Source organism: Emydura macquarii, unplaced genomic scaffold (assembly GCF_026122565.2).
Source record: "Emydura macquarii macquarii isolate MOO-44397 ecotype Brisbane River unplaced genomic scaffold, CSIRO-AGI_Emac_v2 contig_2116, whole genome shotgun sequence".
In the NCBI taxonomy this organism is placed as follows: domain Eukaryota; kingdom Metazoa; phylum Chordata; order Testudines; family Chelidae; genus Emydura; species Emydura macquarii.
In genome coordinates, this window is record NW_027132253.1 from 78,020 (window position 1) to 94,566 (window position 16,547).

Sequence of the window (16,547 nt, forward strand, 5' to 3'; positions counted from 1 at the left end):
CTCTGTGCCTCACCAGGGGACACGGTGTCTGGGTGGGGCACTTGCCCTGAGGTTACAGCCAATCAGTGGCAGATCTGGGAAGAGGACCCAGGAGTCCTGACTCCCAGCCCCTCTGCTCTAACCACTAGACCCCACTCCCCTTCCCGCGCCGGGGGTAGCACCCAGGAGTCCTGCCTTCCTAACCCACTGGACCAAGTCAGTCCCTGGTGGGAGGGGAGCGGCTGCTGGGGTCACAGTTTGGAGCAGCAATCCTGGCCACCCCCGAGGCCCATGCCTTGCTCCCAGGGCCTCTCCGGCGCCAGCTTCTCCGTCCGTCTGTAGAAGACCTGCCTGGCCAAGGGGGGCAGGGAGCAGAGGCCCCGGAGGCAGGCCAGGAACCTGCGGCAGGAGTGCTGGACGGCGGAGGAGGAGAAGTAGAAGATGATGGGGTCCAGGCAGGTGTTCAAGGTGCTCAGCAGCAGGGCCTTGTCCCTCCAGGCCGGGCTGGCTCGCTGGACGAAGCCCACCACGTGGGAGACGTTGTAGGGGGTGAAGCAGATGATGAAGATGGCCAGGGTGGCTGCCACCAAACCCACGGCCCGCTGCTTCTTCCCCCGGCAGATGTGGGGCGAGGAGACCACCACCCACATGAAGGCGCAGTAGCAGAAGGAGGTGAGCAAGGAGGGCACCAGGAAGAGGACAATGCCCAGCTCCAGGCGCACGGGGAGCAGCACCCGCAGCTGGCTGGGGGTGAAGCCGTCGTAGCACAGGCCCCTGGAGGAGGGGAGGCTGGTGGCATTGGCCGGCCCCCCGCCCGGCTGCAGTTCGGTCACGTAGACGATGCTGCAGTGGGCCAAGGAGCAGAGCCACAGGCCCAGGCTGGCCAGGGCGGCGTAGGCCGGCCGGCGCCGCAGCTTATAGCGGATGGGGTAGGCCACGGCCAGGTAGCGCTCCACGCTGACGGCCGTCAGGAAGAGGGTGCTGGAGTAGATGGTGCTGAAGTAGAAGAGGCCGCTGAGGGGGCAGAGGAAAGCCGGCAGCGGCCAACGACCGGCCACAGCCTCGGCCACCTTGAAGGGCAGGAAGGCCAGGAAGCAGAGGTCGGAGAGGGTGAGGTTGAGCAGCAGGATGCAGTTGGGGGTGGCCTTGCGCCGCAGTTTGCGGATGAGGGCGTGCAGGGCCAGCAGGTTGGTGGGGAAGCCGGTCAGGATGGTGAGCAGGTAGATGGAAAGGTACAGAGCGCGCTCCTCGGGCTGCGGGGCCATGCTGGGGGCATCGCACCTGGTGGGAGAGCGGGGAAAGGGTCAGAGATGGAGGCAGGGCCTTTCCCCACTAGGGGGCGCCGGCTCCCATCCGGCCCCAGGGCGGAGGACCGGCTGGCTCTGGGACCTAGATCCAGCGGGGTATTTCGCGTGGATGAATAAATCTGCGGCCCTCAGCCTGTTTCTCCACCTGGCCTTGGCAGCCGCTCGCATCCCCTCCCGCCTTCCCTCCCCACCCCGGTCGGAGCATGCTGGGGCATGACGGCCTGCAGGAGCGTGGGCCACACCGAGATCCCGAATGCCCGGAGGAGCCGAACAGCCCTAGCCTGGACGCGGCTGCCCTCCTCAGCCCCACTCCTGTCTCTTGAGCTTGTCTGGACCTGGAGGGAGCTCATCCCCCACCTCCCCCCATCAGCATTAAGCCAAGCACCTCCACTGCACTTCCATCGCCTCCGTCCCAGACAGGCGTCACCCAGGCAGCCCCGCGTAGCCGGGAATGCGCAGAACGAACCGTGCACGGCCAGGGACGCATGCGTGTGCACACACCCCGAGCAGGTGTCTGATGCAGCGTGTCCAGCAGGGGGCAGGGCTAACACCCATTCTCGCCAGCAGGGGGCAGCGCGCACACACACACACTCACTCACAGCTGGGCTTGTCCTCGCCATCAGGGGGCAGCAGCGAGCAAGACACAGGCTTGTTCTGGCCAGCAGGGGGCAGCAGCAACACTCCCGACCAGGACACCCCAATAACTCCCCTTGCCCCCTCCCTATGTATCCCCCTCCTGCCACCCTGCTGCAAAGAGTGGGGGGGGGGGGCTCTGCTGAGTCTGCGCCCAGTGCGCCAGGCTTCGAAGCGTTAATAGATGAGCTGCCTGGAGCCCATTGTTTATCAACACCCAAGAGCTGGATGATAACATTGCTTTGCAATTTAACCGCACGCATCCGCCCCACACTGCCCTGGACACCGGAGCCGCCAGTTAGTCTCTGCAGCAGCTGACTAAATCCTCTGTCACCGTCTAAACAAGACCTTGATTTAGGACAATTGGGCCAGGGGAGGGCTCACCTGGCTCCAAGACGCAGCTACGTGTGGGGGGGGGGGGGACAGCTGGGAGGGTACAGCCACACAGTGACACCACACAGGGATGGCTCGTTCGGGGCTGGGGAACGGGATCGATGCTGATCCCTGGGTTCTGTCCCCGGGAGTGGGGCCTCCTGGGTTAGAGCAGGGGGGAGGATGGGAGCCAGGACTCCTGGGTTCTGTCCCAGCTCTGGGAGGGGAGTGGGGTCTCGTGGGTTAGAGGAGGAGGGGCTGGGAGCCAGGACTCCTGGGTTCTGTCCCTGGTGGTGAGAGAATACCGGTGAGAGCCGGGGTCAGCTCTGTCAGGCCGCTGTCGGCATCTATACACCAGGAGCTCGAGTGTGGTGTTGTCTCCCAAGAGACAGACAGAAGGTTAGTTACAAGGTTCCCCCCCCCACACACACACGTAATAATGGCCTAACGCAATCCAGCGGCTCGGCTCATCTTTCTCCAGGGCCAGACAGTGCATGACTTATTCCCAGAGCTGCATTTCCCCTGTCTGGCTTGGGGCTCAAGTCCCCTCCCAGGGTTGGGGATAGATTAGCTACAATGGCTCTCCCCTGGCGGTCAGGGCTGGACCCCATACCCCAGTGCGGCACTAGGGGGCGCTGTGCCAGTGGGCGGGTGGGGGCTCTCCCCTGGCGGTCAAGGCTGGCCCCCATGCCCATGCCCCAGCGCACCACCAGGAGGTGCTGTGAGGCAGGTCAGCCCACGTCACGTGCGTACATTGCTTATCTATGTCCTCTGGAGACGGCGCATTTGCAGCCCCCGATTGGCCTGGCCATCTCTCGGCTCCCTTATCTGTCAGACTGTCGGGGGGAGGCAGGGGGAGAATGTGGGAACTGCTGCAAGGCAAGATCCCCCCACCCCTGCCTGAAAGCCACTGGCTGACAACTGCACACTTTCCCACGGCCCTTCCTCTGCCAGGAGACGAAGTCGCAGCTGAACCGCGGGCTGCGGGATGGAACGCCCCACGCCTCCCTCCCGCGGGCTGGGGGAGACGACGCAGGGCGCCGCGTGCGCCTCTCTAGCTAGGAGCGGAGCCTAACCCGGCCTTGATGGACTGGCAGCCGGGACTCCTGGCTCCGGGAGGGGAGTAGGGTCTAGTGGTTAGAGCAAGAGGGGCTGGGAGACAGGACTCCTGGGTTCTATCCCAGCTCTGTCCCGGGCAAGTCATTTTGTGCCTCAGTTTCTCCTGTCTATCGAACGGGAGCAGTCCCTCTCTGCCTCCCCGGGTGAGGTGAAAGCTGAGAAGCGCTGCCAGGGGCTGGCCAAGAACCAAGATTAGAGAGAGCCACGTGCTTTGAACAAACCTCCTCTGTTAGCGGCGGAGTTGCGAAAACCCGCGGGCATGCACAGAGCACCCTGAAAACGGCCAGGGCTCTTCCGGGGCCCGGGTGGGGTCAGCCGTGCCAATCTAAAGGGACCCTCCTGGGATAAAGGCTCTGCTGCTCCCTAATTCTCTCTCTCTGCTCTTAGCAGGGGGAATACATCCTCCCTCTTTTCAGCCCCCCCAATCTCTGCTGACCGTCCCCAAATGCCCCAGCACCCTGCAGCTATTCCTGACGGCTCCCTTCTGAGCCGGCTCTGCCCTCGGAAATCGGCAGGGATGGAATAAAACGCTCCAGAAAAGGGACACGGGGGCCTTTCCCCTCCAGGGGGTGCTGGTTCCGATCCGGACCCAGGGTAAGGGACCGGCTGGCCCGGGCCAGCCACGGGTGTCTAACCGCAGTGTGGACACGCTCCCTGAGTCGTGGCGCCTCTCCAGCCGTTAGGAAGGTGATGAGACGCCCAGCACGGCTGGCGATGGGCGATAACAGCTTGGTTCAGGCCCAGCCCCGGCAGGCTAGTGAGTGGCACTGTGCCGGTGGATCTGGGCATGGCGGGGGGGTGGGTTGGGGCCGAGGGACACTGGAAGAGCTAGCTGGCTAGTGAAGATGGCAGTGGGACAGGCTGACAGATGGATCCAATGAGGGCAGATAAGGCGCCGTGGGGGCGAGTGTTTCTCATCTCCCTCATTGCAATTGGAATCTAAGTGGGAAATCCAGTTTCCCGTCCCTCGAATGAATCACCAGGGGCTCTGACAGTCCTGGAGGAGCCGATGAGCCAGCAGAATTCACAGCTGCTGGCGCCTGGCATGGATCACACATGGGAACTTCACTTCTCTCACCTCCTAACACAGAGGGGTCCTGGCTCCCAGCCTCCTGCTCTAACCACTAGACCCCACTCCCCTCCCAGAGCCAGGGAGAGAACCCAGGAGTCCTGGCTCCCAGCCCCCTGCTCTAACCACTAGGCCCCTCTGGCTCTAAATTGCTTCACAAGTCAGAGATTCCTACCAGGAAAATGCCGGCTAGTGCCCTGGGCCGCCCTCTTACTGGCCAGACCCTCTGCGTTGCTGAGCCAGCGCGGGCAGGGCGAAGACGGGACCCTCTGAGCTATTACCCAGTCTCCTTCCCTCCACAGCTCAGCACCTCAGAGCCTAGCCATGCCCGCACTGCTTTCCCCCCATCCAGACCTAGACCAATGCCCCCCACGTGGCGAGGGGCTCCTGGGCGAACAACGCCCCGATCTGCTGAGACTCTCCACTGTGCCTGGGTCACCTGCCTGCCCTGCCGCGATGAGGAAAAGCTTTCCGGTGCTGCTCAGGCAGGAGCCGAACGGATCTGGTGACAAAACACTGAGATGCGGCTGCCTCTGGGGTGGGGCAGATGGAGAACAGCCACACAGCGCGTGGCTCAGTGCTGACTCCTGGTTTCTGGCCCCAGCTCTGGGAGGGGAGTGAAGTCTAGTGGGTAGAGCAGGGGGGCTGGAAGCCAGGACTCCTGGGTTCCATTCCCGGTTCTCGTTGTACTGAACAAGTAATTGCCAAATATTCAGATAAAGTCACCGGTACAACTGGAAACAGGAGGCCTGTGTGCCAGACCCAATCTAGATCTCACTGCCCTCCCAGAGCTGGGGACAGAACCCAGGTGTTATTGTTCCACATTTCTCTCGGTGGGTTTGGGGTGGATCTTCCCCGTACTCAGGCGTCTCTAACATCCAGGTGTCTTTCATCTCGTATAGTGCTTCGTCCCTCCCCACTCACCCACTGACTCTGCCAGTCCTCGGCGCTAATGGTCCGGGATGGCCAATCCGCTGGGTGTGTGACGTTAAAGCCAAACAGCGCGTCGCGATTTCCAGGAATGGATCTAAACACTGCTAGGGGCTAATGTGCAGAAAAATAAGAAAAATGTAATAAACACCCTCCCTTGAGAGCCTTGGAGAGTTGGAATCTGGAGCAGAAAAGCAGCCTGTGTTTACACATGTTCAGCGATGAAGGAAAGAAACAGATTTGTCACGCAGCAAATCATTAACCCTGGGAACTCCCCACCACAGGATGCTAGTGGGGTTACGGATCCAGGCCCCGCTATGCCGGGCGCTGCCCAGACACACAACGAGAAGCAGCCCCTACCCCAAGCGAGAGCGGGTCCCCGTTGTGCCGGGCGACACAGCGAAGGACAGTTCTTAGTGTAGCAAACTCCTGCCAGGGGTGTGAAGTGGAGGGGGCGGGTTGCTGACTTTCTCCCAATACACTTTTGCTGCTGCCCGCACACGAGCAGGCAGAATCTCACCCCCTCCCCTGGGAGCCCATCCCGCCCCGATCCGTCTCAGAGCCGTCCTCCAGACCCTTCAGCATCTGGCGCCCTCGGTCGTGAGGCATGCTTGGGCCAGGACCAGGAGCGCAGCCAGCTCATTGCTACAGCAAACCCAGCTCCCAGACGCAGCTCGTTAGCCTGGCAACAGCGAGGCCCCACGGGAGGCCGGGAGAAGGGGGTCGCAGGCAAGCTCAGCAGCACGCCCCAGAGGAGGTCTTCATCCTCGCCTGCTTCTGTACGTGCCGGCTGGGGGGTCCCATGTCACCCCAGAGCTATAAGGATTGCCTGAAAACCCCCCTGCTCTCACCATTAGACATCACAGCCCTCCCAGAGCCGGGGATGGAACCCAGGAGTCCTGGCTCCCATCCTTCCTACTTTAACTGCTAGTCCCCACTCCCCTCCCAGAACTGGGGATGGAATCCAGGAGTCTTGGCTCCCAGCCCGCCAACTCTAACCCACTGGACCCCCCCTGCGTCCCCCAGCCCTTGACCATGCTGACAGGCACCTCTCGCCTGCAGGGAGGGGTTTGTGTGAGACGCAGGGAACAAATCGATCCCATCACCTGTTCCTCAGCACTGGCCACTGGCATGGCCGGCAGCAGACAGACGCAGCCCTGCGTTGCTGGGAAGCCAAAAAGTTTTCTGCAGTAGGTAAACAGAGAATGTTCCAGCCTGGGCCAGCTGGGGCTGGGAAGGGGCCACCTTCCCCTCTAGGGGTCGCCGGCTCCCATGCGGCCCCAGGGCAGAGGACAGGCTGGCGCTGTGGGGTGGGAAATGGGGCACGGGGCCTTTCCCTTCTAGACCCCACTCCCGATACCTGGCTGGGCGTGGAAACCAGGAGTCCTAAAGAAACACTAACTCATGAAACTTGGATCTTCCTGGGTTTGGGGTCGATCCCTGGCACGGGAGTGGGGGCTGGTGGCTTAGAGCAGGGCGGCCTGGGAGTCAGGACTTCTGGGCTCTACCCCTGGCTCTAGAAAGGGAGTGGGGTCTAGTGGTTAAAGCGGGGGGCGCCTGGAAGCCAGGATTCCTGGGTTCTATCCTGGGCACAATGAGCTGTTTTACACAGGGAACCACGGAGCTGGTGAAGACCAGAACATCTGTCCGTCCATCCATCCATCCCCATGCACACTAACTGTCCATCCTTCTGTCCCACTCTCTGTTCCCCTACATGTTTCCGATCTCTCCCCACCCCCCTCCATGCTGTTCACTCACAGGCCTCCGGCGGGGAGGGGAGATTATATTGAACTCAGAGAGGTGCTGGACCAAATCAAATCTCAGCGGCTGATTAGAGGACGAGAGAGTGCGGATGGGGAGGACGGAGAGCTGGGTGTGGGGGGATGGGGGGATGGACAGAGGGGGAGGGATGGACGGGGGGCAGAGGGGGAGGGATGGACGGGGGTGCAGAGGGACGGAGGGCGGCGGGGTGTGGGGGGGTGGAGGGGGTTGGGGAAGGAGGGAGGGATGCAGGGTGGAGGGGGACGGATGAAGGCTGGTTATGGGGCTGGGGGACAGGTGGAGGGAGGGGTGCCGGGGGTGGGGCGAGGGTTATGGGGTGCCCGGGGGTGGGGAGCACGGGGGACGGGGGTGCAGGGGAGGGGGGGTCTCAGGGACACGCACAGAGCTAAGGCCGGCGGGACCCGCAGCGCCAGGCACTTACCTCGCTCGATCGTGGCCGGACTCCTGGGTCCCTCGGCTGGGCGCTGCCTCCCGCCCGTCCCGCTCGCATCCCCCGCGCTCCGCTCGCACCGGCTGGGACCGCCCGGGGGCGGGGCCGGGAGCTGCGGGGGCGGGGCTAAAGTGGGCACGAAGCGGAGCGTGTCTGGGCTGGGCTGGGAGCTCCTGGGCCCGGGGGAGTTGAGGGGCTGAGCCCCGGACACCCCCCGGCGCCCAGGAAACGAGGAATCGCCCCCCCGGGGCGGGGCAGGAGTCCCAGCTCCCAGGGGGCTGAAGGATAAAGTTGGACCCAGCTGGGGAGGGGGGATCAGCTGAGACACGGAGAGGAGAACCCAGGAGTCCTGACTCCCTCCCGCTCTAACCACTACACCCCACTCCCCTCCCAGAGCTGGGCAGAGAACCCAGGAGTCCTGGCTCCCAGCTCCCCTTCCTTGGGCCACAAAACAGCCCCCCGTATTCCAGGGCTGGGGTGGCAGGGTCAGGACTGAGGGGCGCCGGCAGAGCTGGGGTGAAGGGGGACCCCGGGGCTGGGATGGCAGGGGGCTGTGGGTTGGGATTTCTCCCCTGCAGATCGTTATTAATTCCCTGTTTATTAATTGCCTGCTGGACCGCTCTCTCTGTGTTTGCCATTTCATATCCAACCCTTTTATTACGTCCAACGACTTCCCCAATAAAATCCTGCCGCAGACGGCGGCTCTCGCCTTTCATCCCTGCCTGTCTCTCCTCTTCCCTTGACCCCTGGCCGCTGCCTGGAGAATTAATGACACAATGTAAACAAGCGATTGAGTCAATGGGAACCAATCTGGACCCAAGCGAATCCTGCCATCCCTGCCCCTGTGAGGACTCAGACTCGTAGACAAAATGTGCGCTCAGACTGTAAATTCCCAATTCTCCTCATGATTTCCTTCCTTAAACATCTCAGCGCCAAGATGTAGCCACCTCCAGGTCCCCCTCTGCGTCGTACCATGGGCAGGGTGCCAGCCAGTTCCCCCCTGTGTTGTACCGTGGGCAGGGTGCCAGCCAAGTCCCCCTCTGTGTCCTGCCATGGGCAGGGTGCCAGCCAAGTCCCACGCTGCATCGTACCGTGGGCAGGGTGCCAGCTGATTCCCCCTCTGCACTGTAGCATGGGCAGCGTGCTCGCCAGGTCCCCCTCTGTGTCCTGCCGCGTACAGTGTGCCGGCTGGATCCTACTCTGCATCATGCCACAGGCAAAGCGCTGGGCGGTATATCGCCCTCACGCCCACTTGCAGGATTGGTGGGCAAGCGCCATCTTTACCCTTAGTTTCAATTTGGAAGGGTGGGGGGAGGAAACTGTTTCCTTTTTCACTCTCTCCTTTCTTTGGAGTGACAGGGCAAAATCATAGAATCCGAGGGCTGGAGGGGACCTCGAGAGGACATCTAGTCCAGTCGCCTGCACCCATGGCAGGACTAAGGGATATCTAGACCATCCCTGACAGGGGTTTGTCTAACCTGCTCTTAAAAATCTCCACTGAGGGAGATTCCACAACCTCCCCAGGCAATTTATGAACCCCCCTGACAGCTAGGAAGTTTTTCCCAATGTCCAACCTAAGCCTCCCCTGCTGCAGTTTAAGCCCATTGCTTCGTGTCCTGTCCTCAGAGGCCAAGAAGAACAATTTTTCTCCCTCCTCCTTGTCACAACCTTTCATGTACTTGAAAGCTGTTATCACGTCCCCTCTCAGTCGTCTCTTCTCCAAGCTAAACAAACCCGGTTCTTTCAGATGTGACTCAGAGCTCATGTTTTCTAGACCTTCAGTCATTTGTGTTGCTCTTCTCTGGACTTTCTCCAGTTTGTCCACATCTTTCCTGAAATGTGGCGCCCAGAACTGGACACAATGCTCCAGCTGAGGCCTAATCAGCGCGGAGCAGAGCGGAAGAATCACTGCTCGTGTCTTACTTACAACACTCCTGCTGAGACAGCCCAGAAGCATGTTCCCTTGTTTTGCAGCAGTGTTACGCTGTTGACTCATATTTTGTTTGTGGTCCATCTTGACCCCCAGAGCCCTTCCCGCAGAGCTCCTTCCTGGGCAGTCATTGCCCGTGTTGTACGTGTGCAACCGATTGTTCCTACCGAAGTGGAGCACTTTGCATTTGTCCTGATTGAATTTCATCCTATTTTCCTCAGACCAATTCTCCAGTTTGTCCAGCTCATTCTGAAGTATAATCCTCTCCTCCAAAGCACTTGAAACCCCTCCCAGCTTGGTATCGTCCGCAGACTTACTAAGTGTGTACTCTGTGCCATTATCTAAATCACTGATGAAAATATTGAACAGAACCGGACCCAGAACTGAGCCCTGCAGCATCTCACTTGTTCTGCCCTTCCAGCACGACTGTGAACCGCTGATAACGACTCCCTGGGAACAGTTTTCCAACCAGTTTTGCACCCACCTTATAGTGGCTCCATTGAGGTTGTATTTCCCTAGTTTGTTTAAGAGAAGGGCATGCCGGACAGTATCAAAAGCCTTACTAAAGTCAAGATACACCACATCTACCGCCTCCCCCCATCCACGAGGCTTGTTACCCTGTGAGAGAAAGCTATCCCACATCTGCCTGGTGAGAGAAAGCTGGCAGGCTGGTTTGACACGAGTTGTTTTTGACAAATCCATGCTGACTGTTACTTATCACTTTACTATCTTCTAGCTGTTTGCAAATTGATTGCTTCCTTATTTGCTCCATTATCTTTCCGGGTACCGAAGTGACGCTGACTGGTCTGTAATTCCCCGGGGTGTCCTTATTTCCCGTTTTGTAGACGGGCACTCTAGATCTGCCCTTTTCCACTTCTGGAATCTCTCCTGTCTTCCAAGACTTTTCAAAGACAATCGCTACCGGCTCAGCTATCTCCGCATTCAGCGCCTTGCGTATTCTAGGATGCATTTCATCAGGCTCTGGTGAACTGCAGACATCTAACTTGTCTAAGTCATTTTTAACTTGTTCTGTCCCTATTTTAGTTCTGATCCTGCCTCGTTTTCTCTGGCATTCGCTGTGTTAGATGTCCAATTGCCACCAGCCTTCTTGGTGAAAACCGAAACAAAGAAGTCATTTAGCACCCTGCCATTTCCACATTTTCTGTTATTGCTTCCCCCCTCATTGAGTAACGGTCCTACCCTATCCTTGGTCTTCCTCTTCCTTCTAATGTATTTGTAGAATGTTTTCTTGTTACCCTTTATGTCTCTAGCTAGTTGAATCTCGTTTTGTGCCTTGGCCTTTCTAATTTTGTCCCTGCATACTTGTGTTGTTTGTTTATATTCATCCTTTGATAAATAAAACCTTCCAATGGGGCTTGTTTTTGACGGGGCCCTGAACAGAGCCAGCCACAATCCAGACCACCTACATCCACAGGCCAGAGAACGTCCCGCAAATAACCATTAGATCCGAGCTGTTCGAAACCCAGACAATCCTGATTTAAAAATTGCCAGTGATAGAGAAAGCCCCAGACTCCTGGGTAAATTGTTCCAATGATTAACGACTCTCACTGTGACAAATGTCCTCACTACAAAATGAAGGTGACCGAACGTACCTCGGCATACAGCCGCCACCGGAATTACATTGCTTGGGTGCGTCTACACTTTGCTTCTTGCGTCAGCGGTGCGTGTCCTCACCAGAAGCACTGGCACTGATTGTACCACCAGTGTGGGGCATTATAGGACGGCTCCTGAGCCCCAGTGAGAGTCGACATAAGCAACGTTGACCGAATGACGCCGACGTTGACGCTATGCTGCTCGGGGAGGTGGCGTTATGTGGCGGTGTAGCAGGCGGGTTACATCAGCGGGAGTGAAATCTTAGTGTAGACACTTCCAGAGTTAGGCTGGCACAAGCTGCCTTGCGTTGCCCTAACTCTGTAGTGGAGGCCAGCGCCATGCCTTATTCCCAGTCTGAATTTAGCCAGATTAAACTTCCAGTCACCGGATCAGCTCAGCCTTTCTTCAGCTAGACTGATGATCCCATTGTTAAATATTTGTTCCCCACTTAAGCATTTGAGGCCCTGGGATCAAGTCACCCCTTCACCTTCTCTTTGCTAAACTAAACAGACAGAGTGTCCTGAGTCTCTCTCTGAAATGCAGATTGTCTAATCCTTTAATCCTTCTCGTGGCTCTTCTCTGATCCCTGGTAACCTGGGGTATTAGAACCCAAAGCCGTGGTAACTGAACTGTTTCACTCCAGGCAGTGTCAAGAATAAATCAATAGAAACGCAGCACTTCCAGCTGATGAAAGATTGATACAAATAATAAAGTCTTATCTAAAACTACGATTTATTGGATTTAGGCATACACAGACATAAACAATAGGTTTAGAACATCCCAACTAATTAGCTAAAATCTGAGATGATATTGAGTAATTAGCAGGTCAGCATTGGCTGGTCGCTTTCCCGCTGGGGAGTAAAGGTGTCAGGAAAAAGATTCCCAGGATAGCTTCAGAGAACTGCTCAAAAGTACACTCTATCGTCCTGTCTTTTTATAACTAGCTTTTACAAAACACAGTGACCCCTACAGGATCATCACTTCTCCTACCGTCAATAAACTACTGATCAACAAAACATTCCTAATAATCTTAGCCCTAATAAGCTTCTGTATCAAAGGCTTCCAGACTCAGGGTTTCCATCTACTTATTTTCTTTCAGTCTCATAAGGTGTTGACTCTTTTCTCCCCTTCTCCCGTTCTGATTCGCTGAAACTGCCAGCCTGCAGCTAGTATTTGCCCTTGACTCCGAAAGCTCTACCTGTCCCATTAACCTTTAACAATGTGGTGTTCTGTTTTATTAATTCAAGTGGGTGAATGCACACAATATGGCTGTGATTAGCTCCATCAACACTTCCTTCAATTCTAGGGTAGCAGCTCCGATTTATCAACACCCTAGTGTCACCAGCCATCCACACCTGGATGTTGTGTATTTGGTGCACAGTTCTGCCTCCTGCAGGATATTATGGAGTCCCACAAATATTGAGGGGGGAGGGTCCTCACGTAGCACCCATGCTGCATCATGACATCCTCGCTTGATGATAACCAGTCGCCAAGTTTTGGGCGCATCCTGGAGGACAAGCTCCAGTAGGTGGGAACCTTCTACACTGTAGATCTTCAAATCTACCACAGTTAGGTTCAGAAATAAGCACACTTCGTGGGGCATTTCCCTCCACCGCACCGGTCTGACTGTGCAGACTTGAGCTCTTCTAGTTCCGTCCTCCTCCTTCCCTAGATTTGCCCTTGGTCTCTTTGTGGGGAGACAGGCTAGTCCACATTGCCACTATTCTATCAGTCTGAAGATCCCTGGGTCAGTTTCTTTGCTGGTTTCCCCCCGTCAGCGAAGCCAAGCTGCTCTGTCCTGTTCAGAATCAGTTAAATCATTTCTTTGTTATCTAAACCAGGGTTCAAAATATCCCCCCTGGGGCTCTGTCTGGCTGCCATCGCAATTACTTCCTGCATCTGAGCCTGCCGTTCAGACCTCTGCAGTCCCAATGGTCTGCCACAGACGGTTACAATATTCATCCTTCAATTATTTCATCCTTCCACTATTTCATCCTGTCACTGTTTGGGCCTAGACTTTGCAGACTTCAGGGCAACACTGCCACCTGCTGGAGATGAGACTCACTGGCTTCTACCTGACGGGCTACGTCCTATATAAAGCCAGCTTCTCCTTCTCCCAGCCCCTTATGTCACGGTGACTGGATTTTCCTTGACGTTAGTCATCAAGAGTTGTAATGTAGTGAATGAAACGCTTGTCAAATGTTTTCGAAACGGGAGACAACTCCCCCCCTCCAAAAGGTGCTTGTCTCTCAGAGAAGACAGATAGGACAGAAGTTCTGTGCCCAGATCAGACATAACAGGTTCAGTTTTTCTGCCTTCTTTGCCAGCAGCTGTCGGAGCAGCAGAATACTGATTGATACTCACACTTCTCGTCCTCGTATTGTCCGAGAAGCAGATCGGCTTGTGTGCCATGCTTGCGCCGTCTGCCCCCTTCCCAGCAGCCTCTGGGCAAATCTAGGGCTGAGGAAACTGGCTAAGGCCCTTGTGTGTCAAAGAAGGGGTGGTCTTTTTCTTTCTTTGCCCATAAAGAAAACTTTCTAGCAGCTATCACCTTCTAGCAGAGAAGCGATCGAAGCCCACGTCTTTCCATTTCAGCCACAAAATTCTAGGGCCCTAAAGATAAAAATACTTTGCCCTTTGACTGGGTTTCTTTTTGCCTTGTTTCAGATTGTGTCAGCCGATTGTTGCTGTGTCGGCTTGGAAGAATTAGATTTTTATCAGTCAGTGTCACTTTCGCTGCACAGGCGCACAAACCGATGGCAAAAACATTTCCATGGATAGCAATCGAAATTGACAGCCAGTCAGAGCAAGAAAAGCTCCGCCTTGAGAAGGAGCAGAGTTTGATTTAAGGCTGTTGACGTTGTCCATTTTGACAGGTGACATTGACAACTGGTGGTTTAATGGTTAGCGAGCTTTAACGTCTTGAATCTGTGTCGTTACAAATTATAGGCTGACCCTCTCCCCCTCCACACCTCCTCCCCCCGATGGTCTGATCCCCTGTAATTTCCCACGACTGAAAATTTAAATGGATAAAAATGTGGTGGTGGTGAGTGCTTAGACCTAAACACTGATACCATGTGCAGAATTTAGTACAAAATTCAGAGCAAAAGGCCGCGGTGGTTTCTTGCTCCCCTGGAAGCAGTGGAGCAATCAAATGAAAAGCAAAAGGCCCCGGTAAAACTGTGTCCGTGGATTGCGCTGCGACGCCCTCTCTGCCCTTCGCTTTCTTGGGACCGGCGGGTCCGTAATGGCTGGACTCATCCGGGCTTTGAATGTAGTTTAAAAAACCCCCAAGGCCACACAGTGAAGTAGGTGCTGGAGAATTTTGGTGGCTTCCTCCCACCAGCCGCCACCGGTTTTTGGTTTCCTTCCGGTATCTGTGCACCTCGGGGGCAGGGAGACGGGGACCGCTCTGGGCCGGCGGTTCTGGCTTGGCGCCCCCGGCGTGGCTGGGACATTACCTGATTACTCCTCTCCTCCCCCTCCCCCCCCCACCACCCACAGTGCCAAGGATCCTGGAAACCCAGATATCCTGCCTGTGGCAGCTCCAGGGCACGTGTGTCCCCCACTAACCACCCCCCAGGGGCCCCCTTCCCATTGCAGCCTCTGAACAGGTGCGGTGGGACTGTCCCCTCCAGTCCATCCCCCGCCCCCAGCCTCCTGGGGCTCAGGTGTGAGGTGGTGGCGCCCTCCGGTGGGCACAGCGAATTCTGGGTTTTTTTGCAGGATTTAGGAAATTTGAGGGGTGGGGCGGCGTGGCTCTCCAAAGGGGGGAGCCAGTCAGGGGGTGGGAGGCGACATGGTGGAGGGGGGGGCATATGGCAGCCCGAGGTCTGTCCATGGAGTGCAGGCCCTAGTACGTAGCTAGGACAGGCAGTGCCTTCATAGGGTCCATCCTCTTGCAATGCTTAGGGGGCGGCTCCGGGCCTTGCTGGGAAAAGCTGACGAGTGCCAGAATTGAGTGACACCTTCCAAGGAGATCCTGACTCCCCCCAGCCCCCCACCACATTGCCCCCGGCCTGCCGACCTCCTTTCCCAGGCTCCCGCACCTCGCCTCCACCGTCCCGGCCTAGCCCGGGTAGTGCCAGAAACAGCTACCGGCAGATTTTGCTCCCCTAGCAGTTTCTGGCACGGAAAGATGCTCTTTTTTTGCTGCCCTTTCAGAATTTGCTCCCTTTCCAGTGGTCCCGGGGTAGCACATTCCGACGGGTGGGGTTCCTCTCTCACAAAGTGCTACCTCACCGCACAGATGTTCCTCCTTCTGATGTACGGCCCAACATTTTCCCGGGTATTTTTTGAGTCTCTGGCCAGCTGCTCTGCAAATCCTTTTCTGGTACATGTTTACACTTCACTTGCCAGCGTTTCTGCTCCTTTCGTATTTCCTCAATAGGATTTAACTTCCCCTTTTTAAAGGATGCCTTTTTGCCTCTCACTGCTCCGTTCACTTTCTCGTTTAGCCACGGTGGCACTCTTTTGATCCTCTTTCTCTGGTTTTTAGTTTGGGGCATACATTTAAACCCAACCTCTGTTACGGTGTCTTGAAAAAGTTTCCATGCAGCTTGCCGGGATTTCACTTTCGGCACTGCGCTTTTTAATTCTGGTTTAACTAACTTCCTCGTTTTTGTGTAGTTCCCCTTTCTGAAATGAAACGCTACCGTTGTGGTGTAAAGCACGAAGGATTCTTTCTCCAAGAATCAGGCAGCACAGACAATACTGAAGAGGTTTATTCACGATACCGGGAAGGCTGAGAAATCAGCTTCAGTTTCATGGTGTCACAGTGGTCAGTTATAGACGCTTTCTTATCAATTACATGGTACCTTTTAAATTCTTTATCTAGTCACTTACAAATACAGACATTGTCCCATCCGGAGAGAACAGTGATAATGGTGGTTACATACATGCAGAGACACTTTAATCACCCTACTTACATCCAGGATGCTAGGGTTACACTCGGGGTGGGATGGAGGAAGAAGAAGAGGGGGGGTCCTTACAGATAGGTGGCAGACAGACAGAAATTCTAAAAGCAAATGTGCTGTTCTCATTGGAATTAGAATCACTCAGAGGACACCTGGCTTCCTGAGCCATCGGATGCTTAAACTAGCCATTGTCCTTGAGGCTCAGATATGCTCGTTAGCCATTTAAATGAGTTTCAATTTACAGCTTGTTAGCTGAAAACAGCCTCAAGCCTTACAGTGGGCTGCTTTTCTCTTTTCCTCCCCACACCGATGTTAAATTTGATTCGGTTCTGGTCGCTATTATGAAGTGGTTCAGCTGTAGTCACGTCTCACACCAGATCCTGTGCTCCACTTCCGACTAAATCAGGAATTGCCTCTGCTCTGGTGCGTTCCAGGACTGGCTGCTCCAAGAAACAGTCATTTAAGG

The 16,547-nt window shown here is 56.2% G+C and overlaps 1 protein-coding gene across 1 annotated transcript; it reads right to left on the bottom strand.

The window, feature by feature from the left end:
• Positions 1-230: 230 nt before the first annotated feature.
• Positions 231-1,244, bottom strand: LOC137160048 (free fatty acid receptor 3-like). Its single transcript, XM_067558500.1, has one exon. The coding sequence runs from the start codon at positions 1,242-1,244 to the stop codon at positions 231-233; it is 1,014 nt and encodes a 337-aa protein (XP_067414601.1).
• Positions 1,245-16,547: the final 15,303 nt, after the last annotated feature.

Coding starts and splice junctions, on each gene's coding strand:
- LOC137160048 (XM_067558500.1), bottom strand. CDS start 1,244: ATGGCCCCGCAGCCCGAGGAGCGCGCTCTGTACCTTTCCATCTACCTG.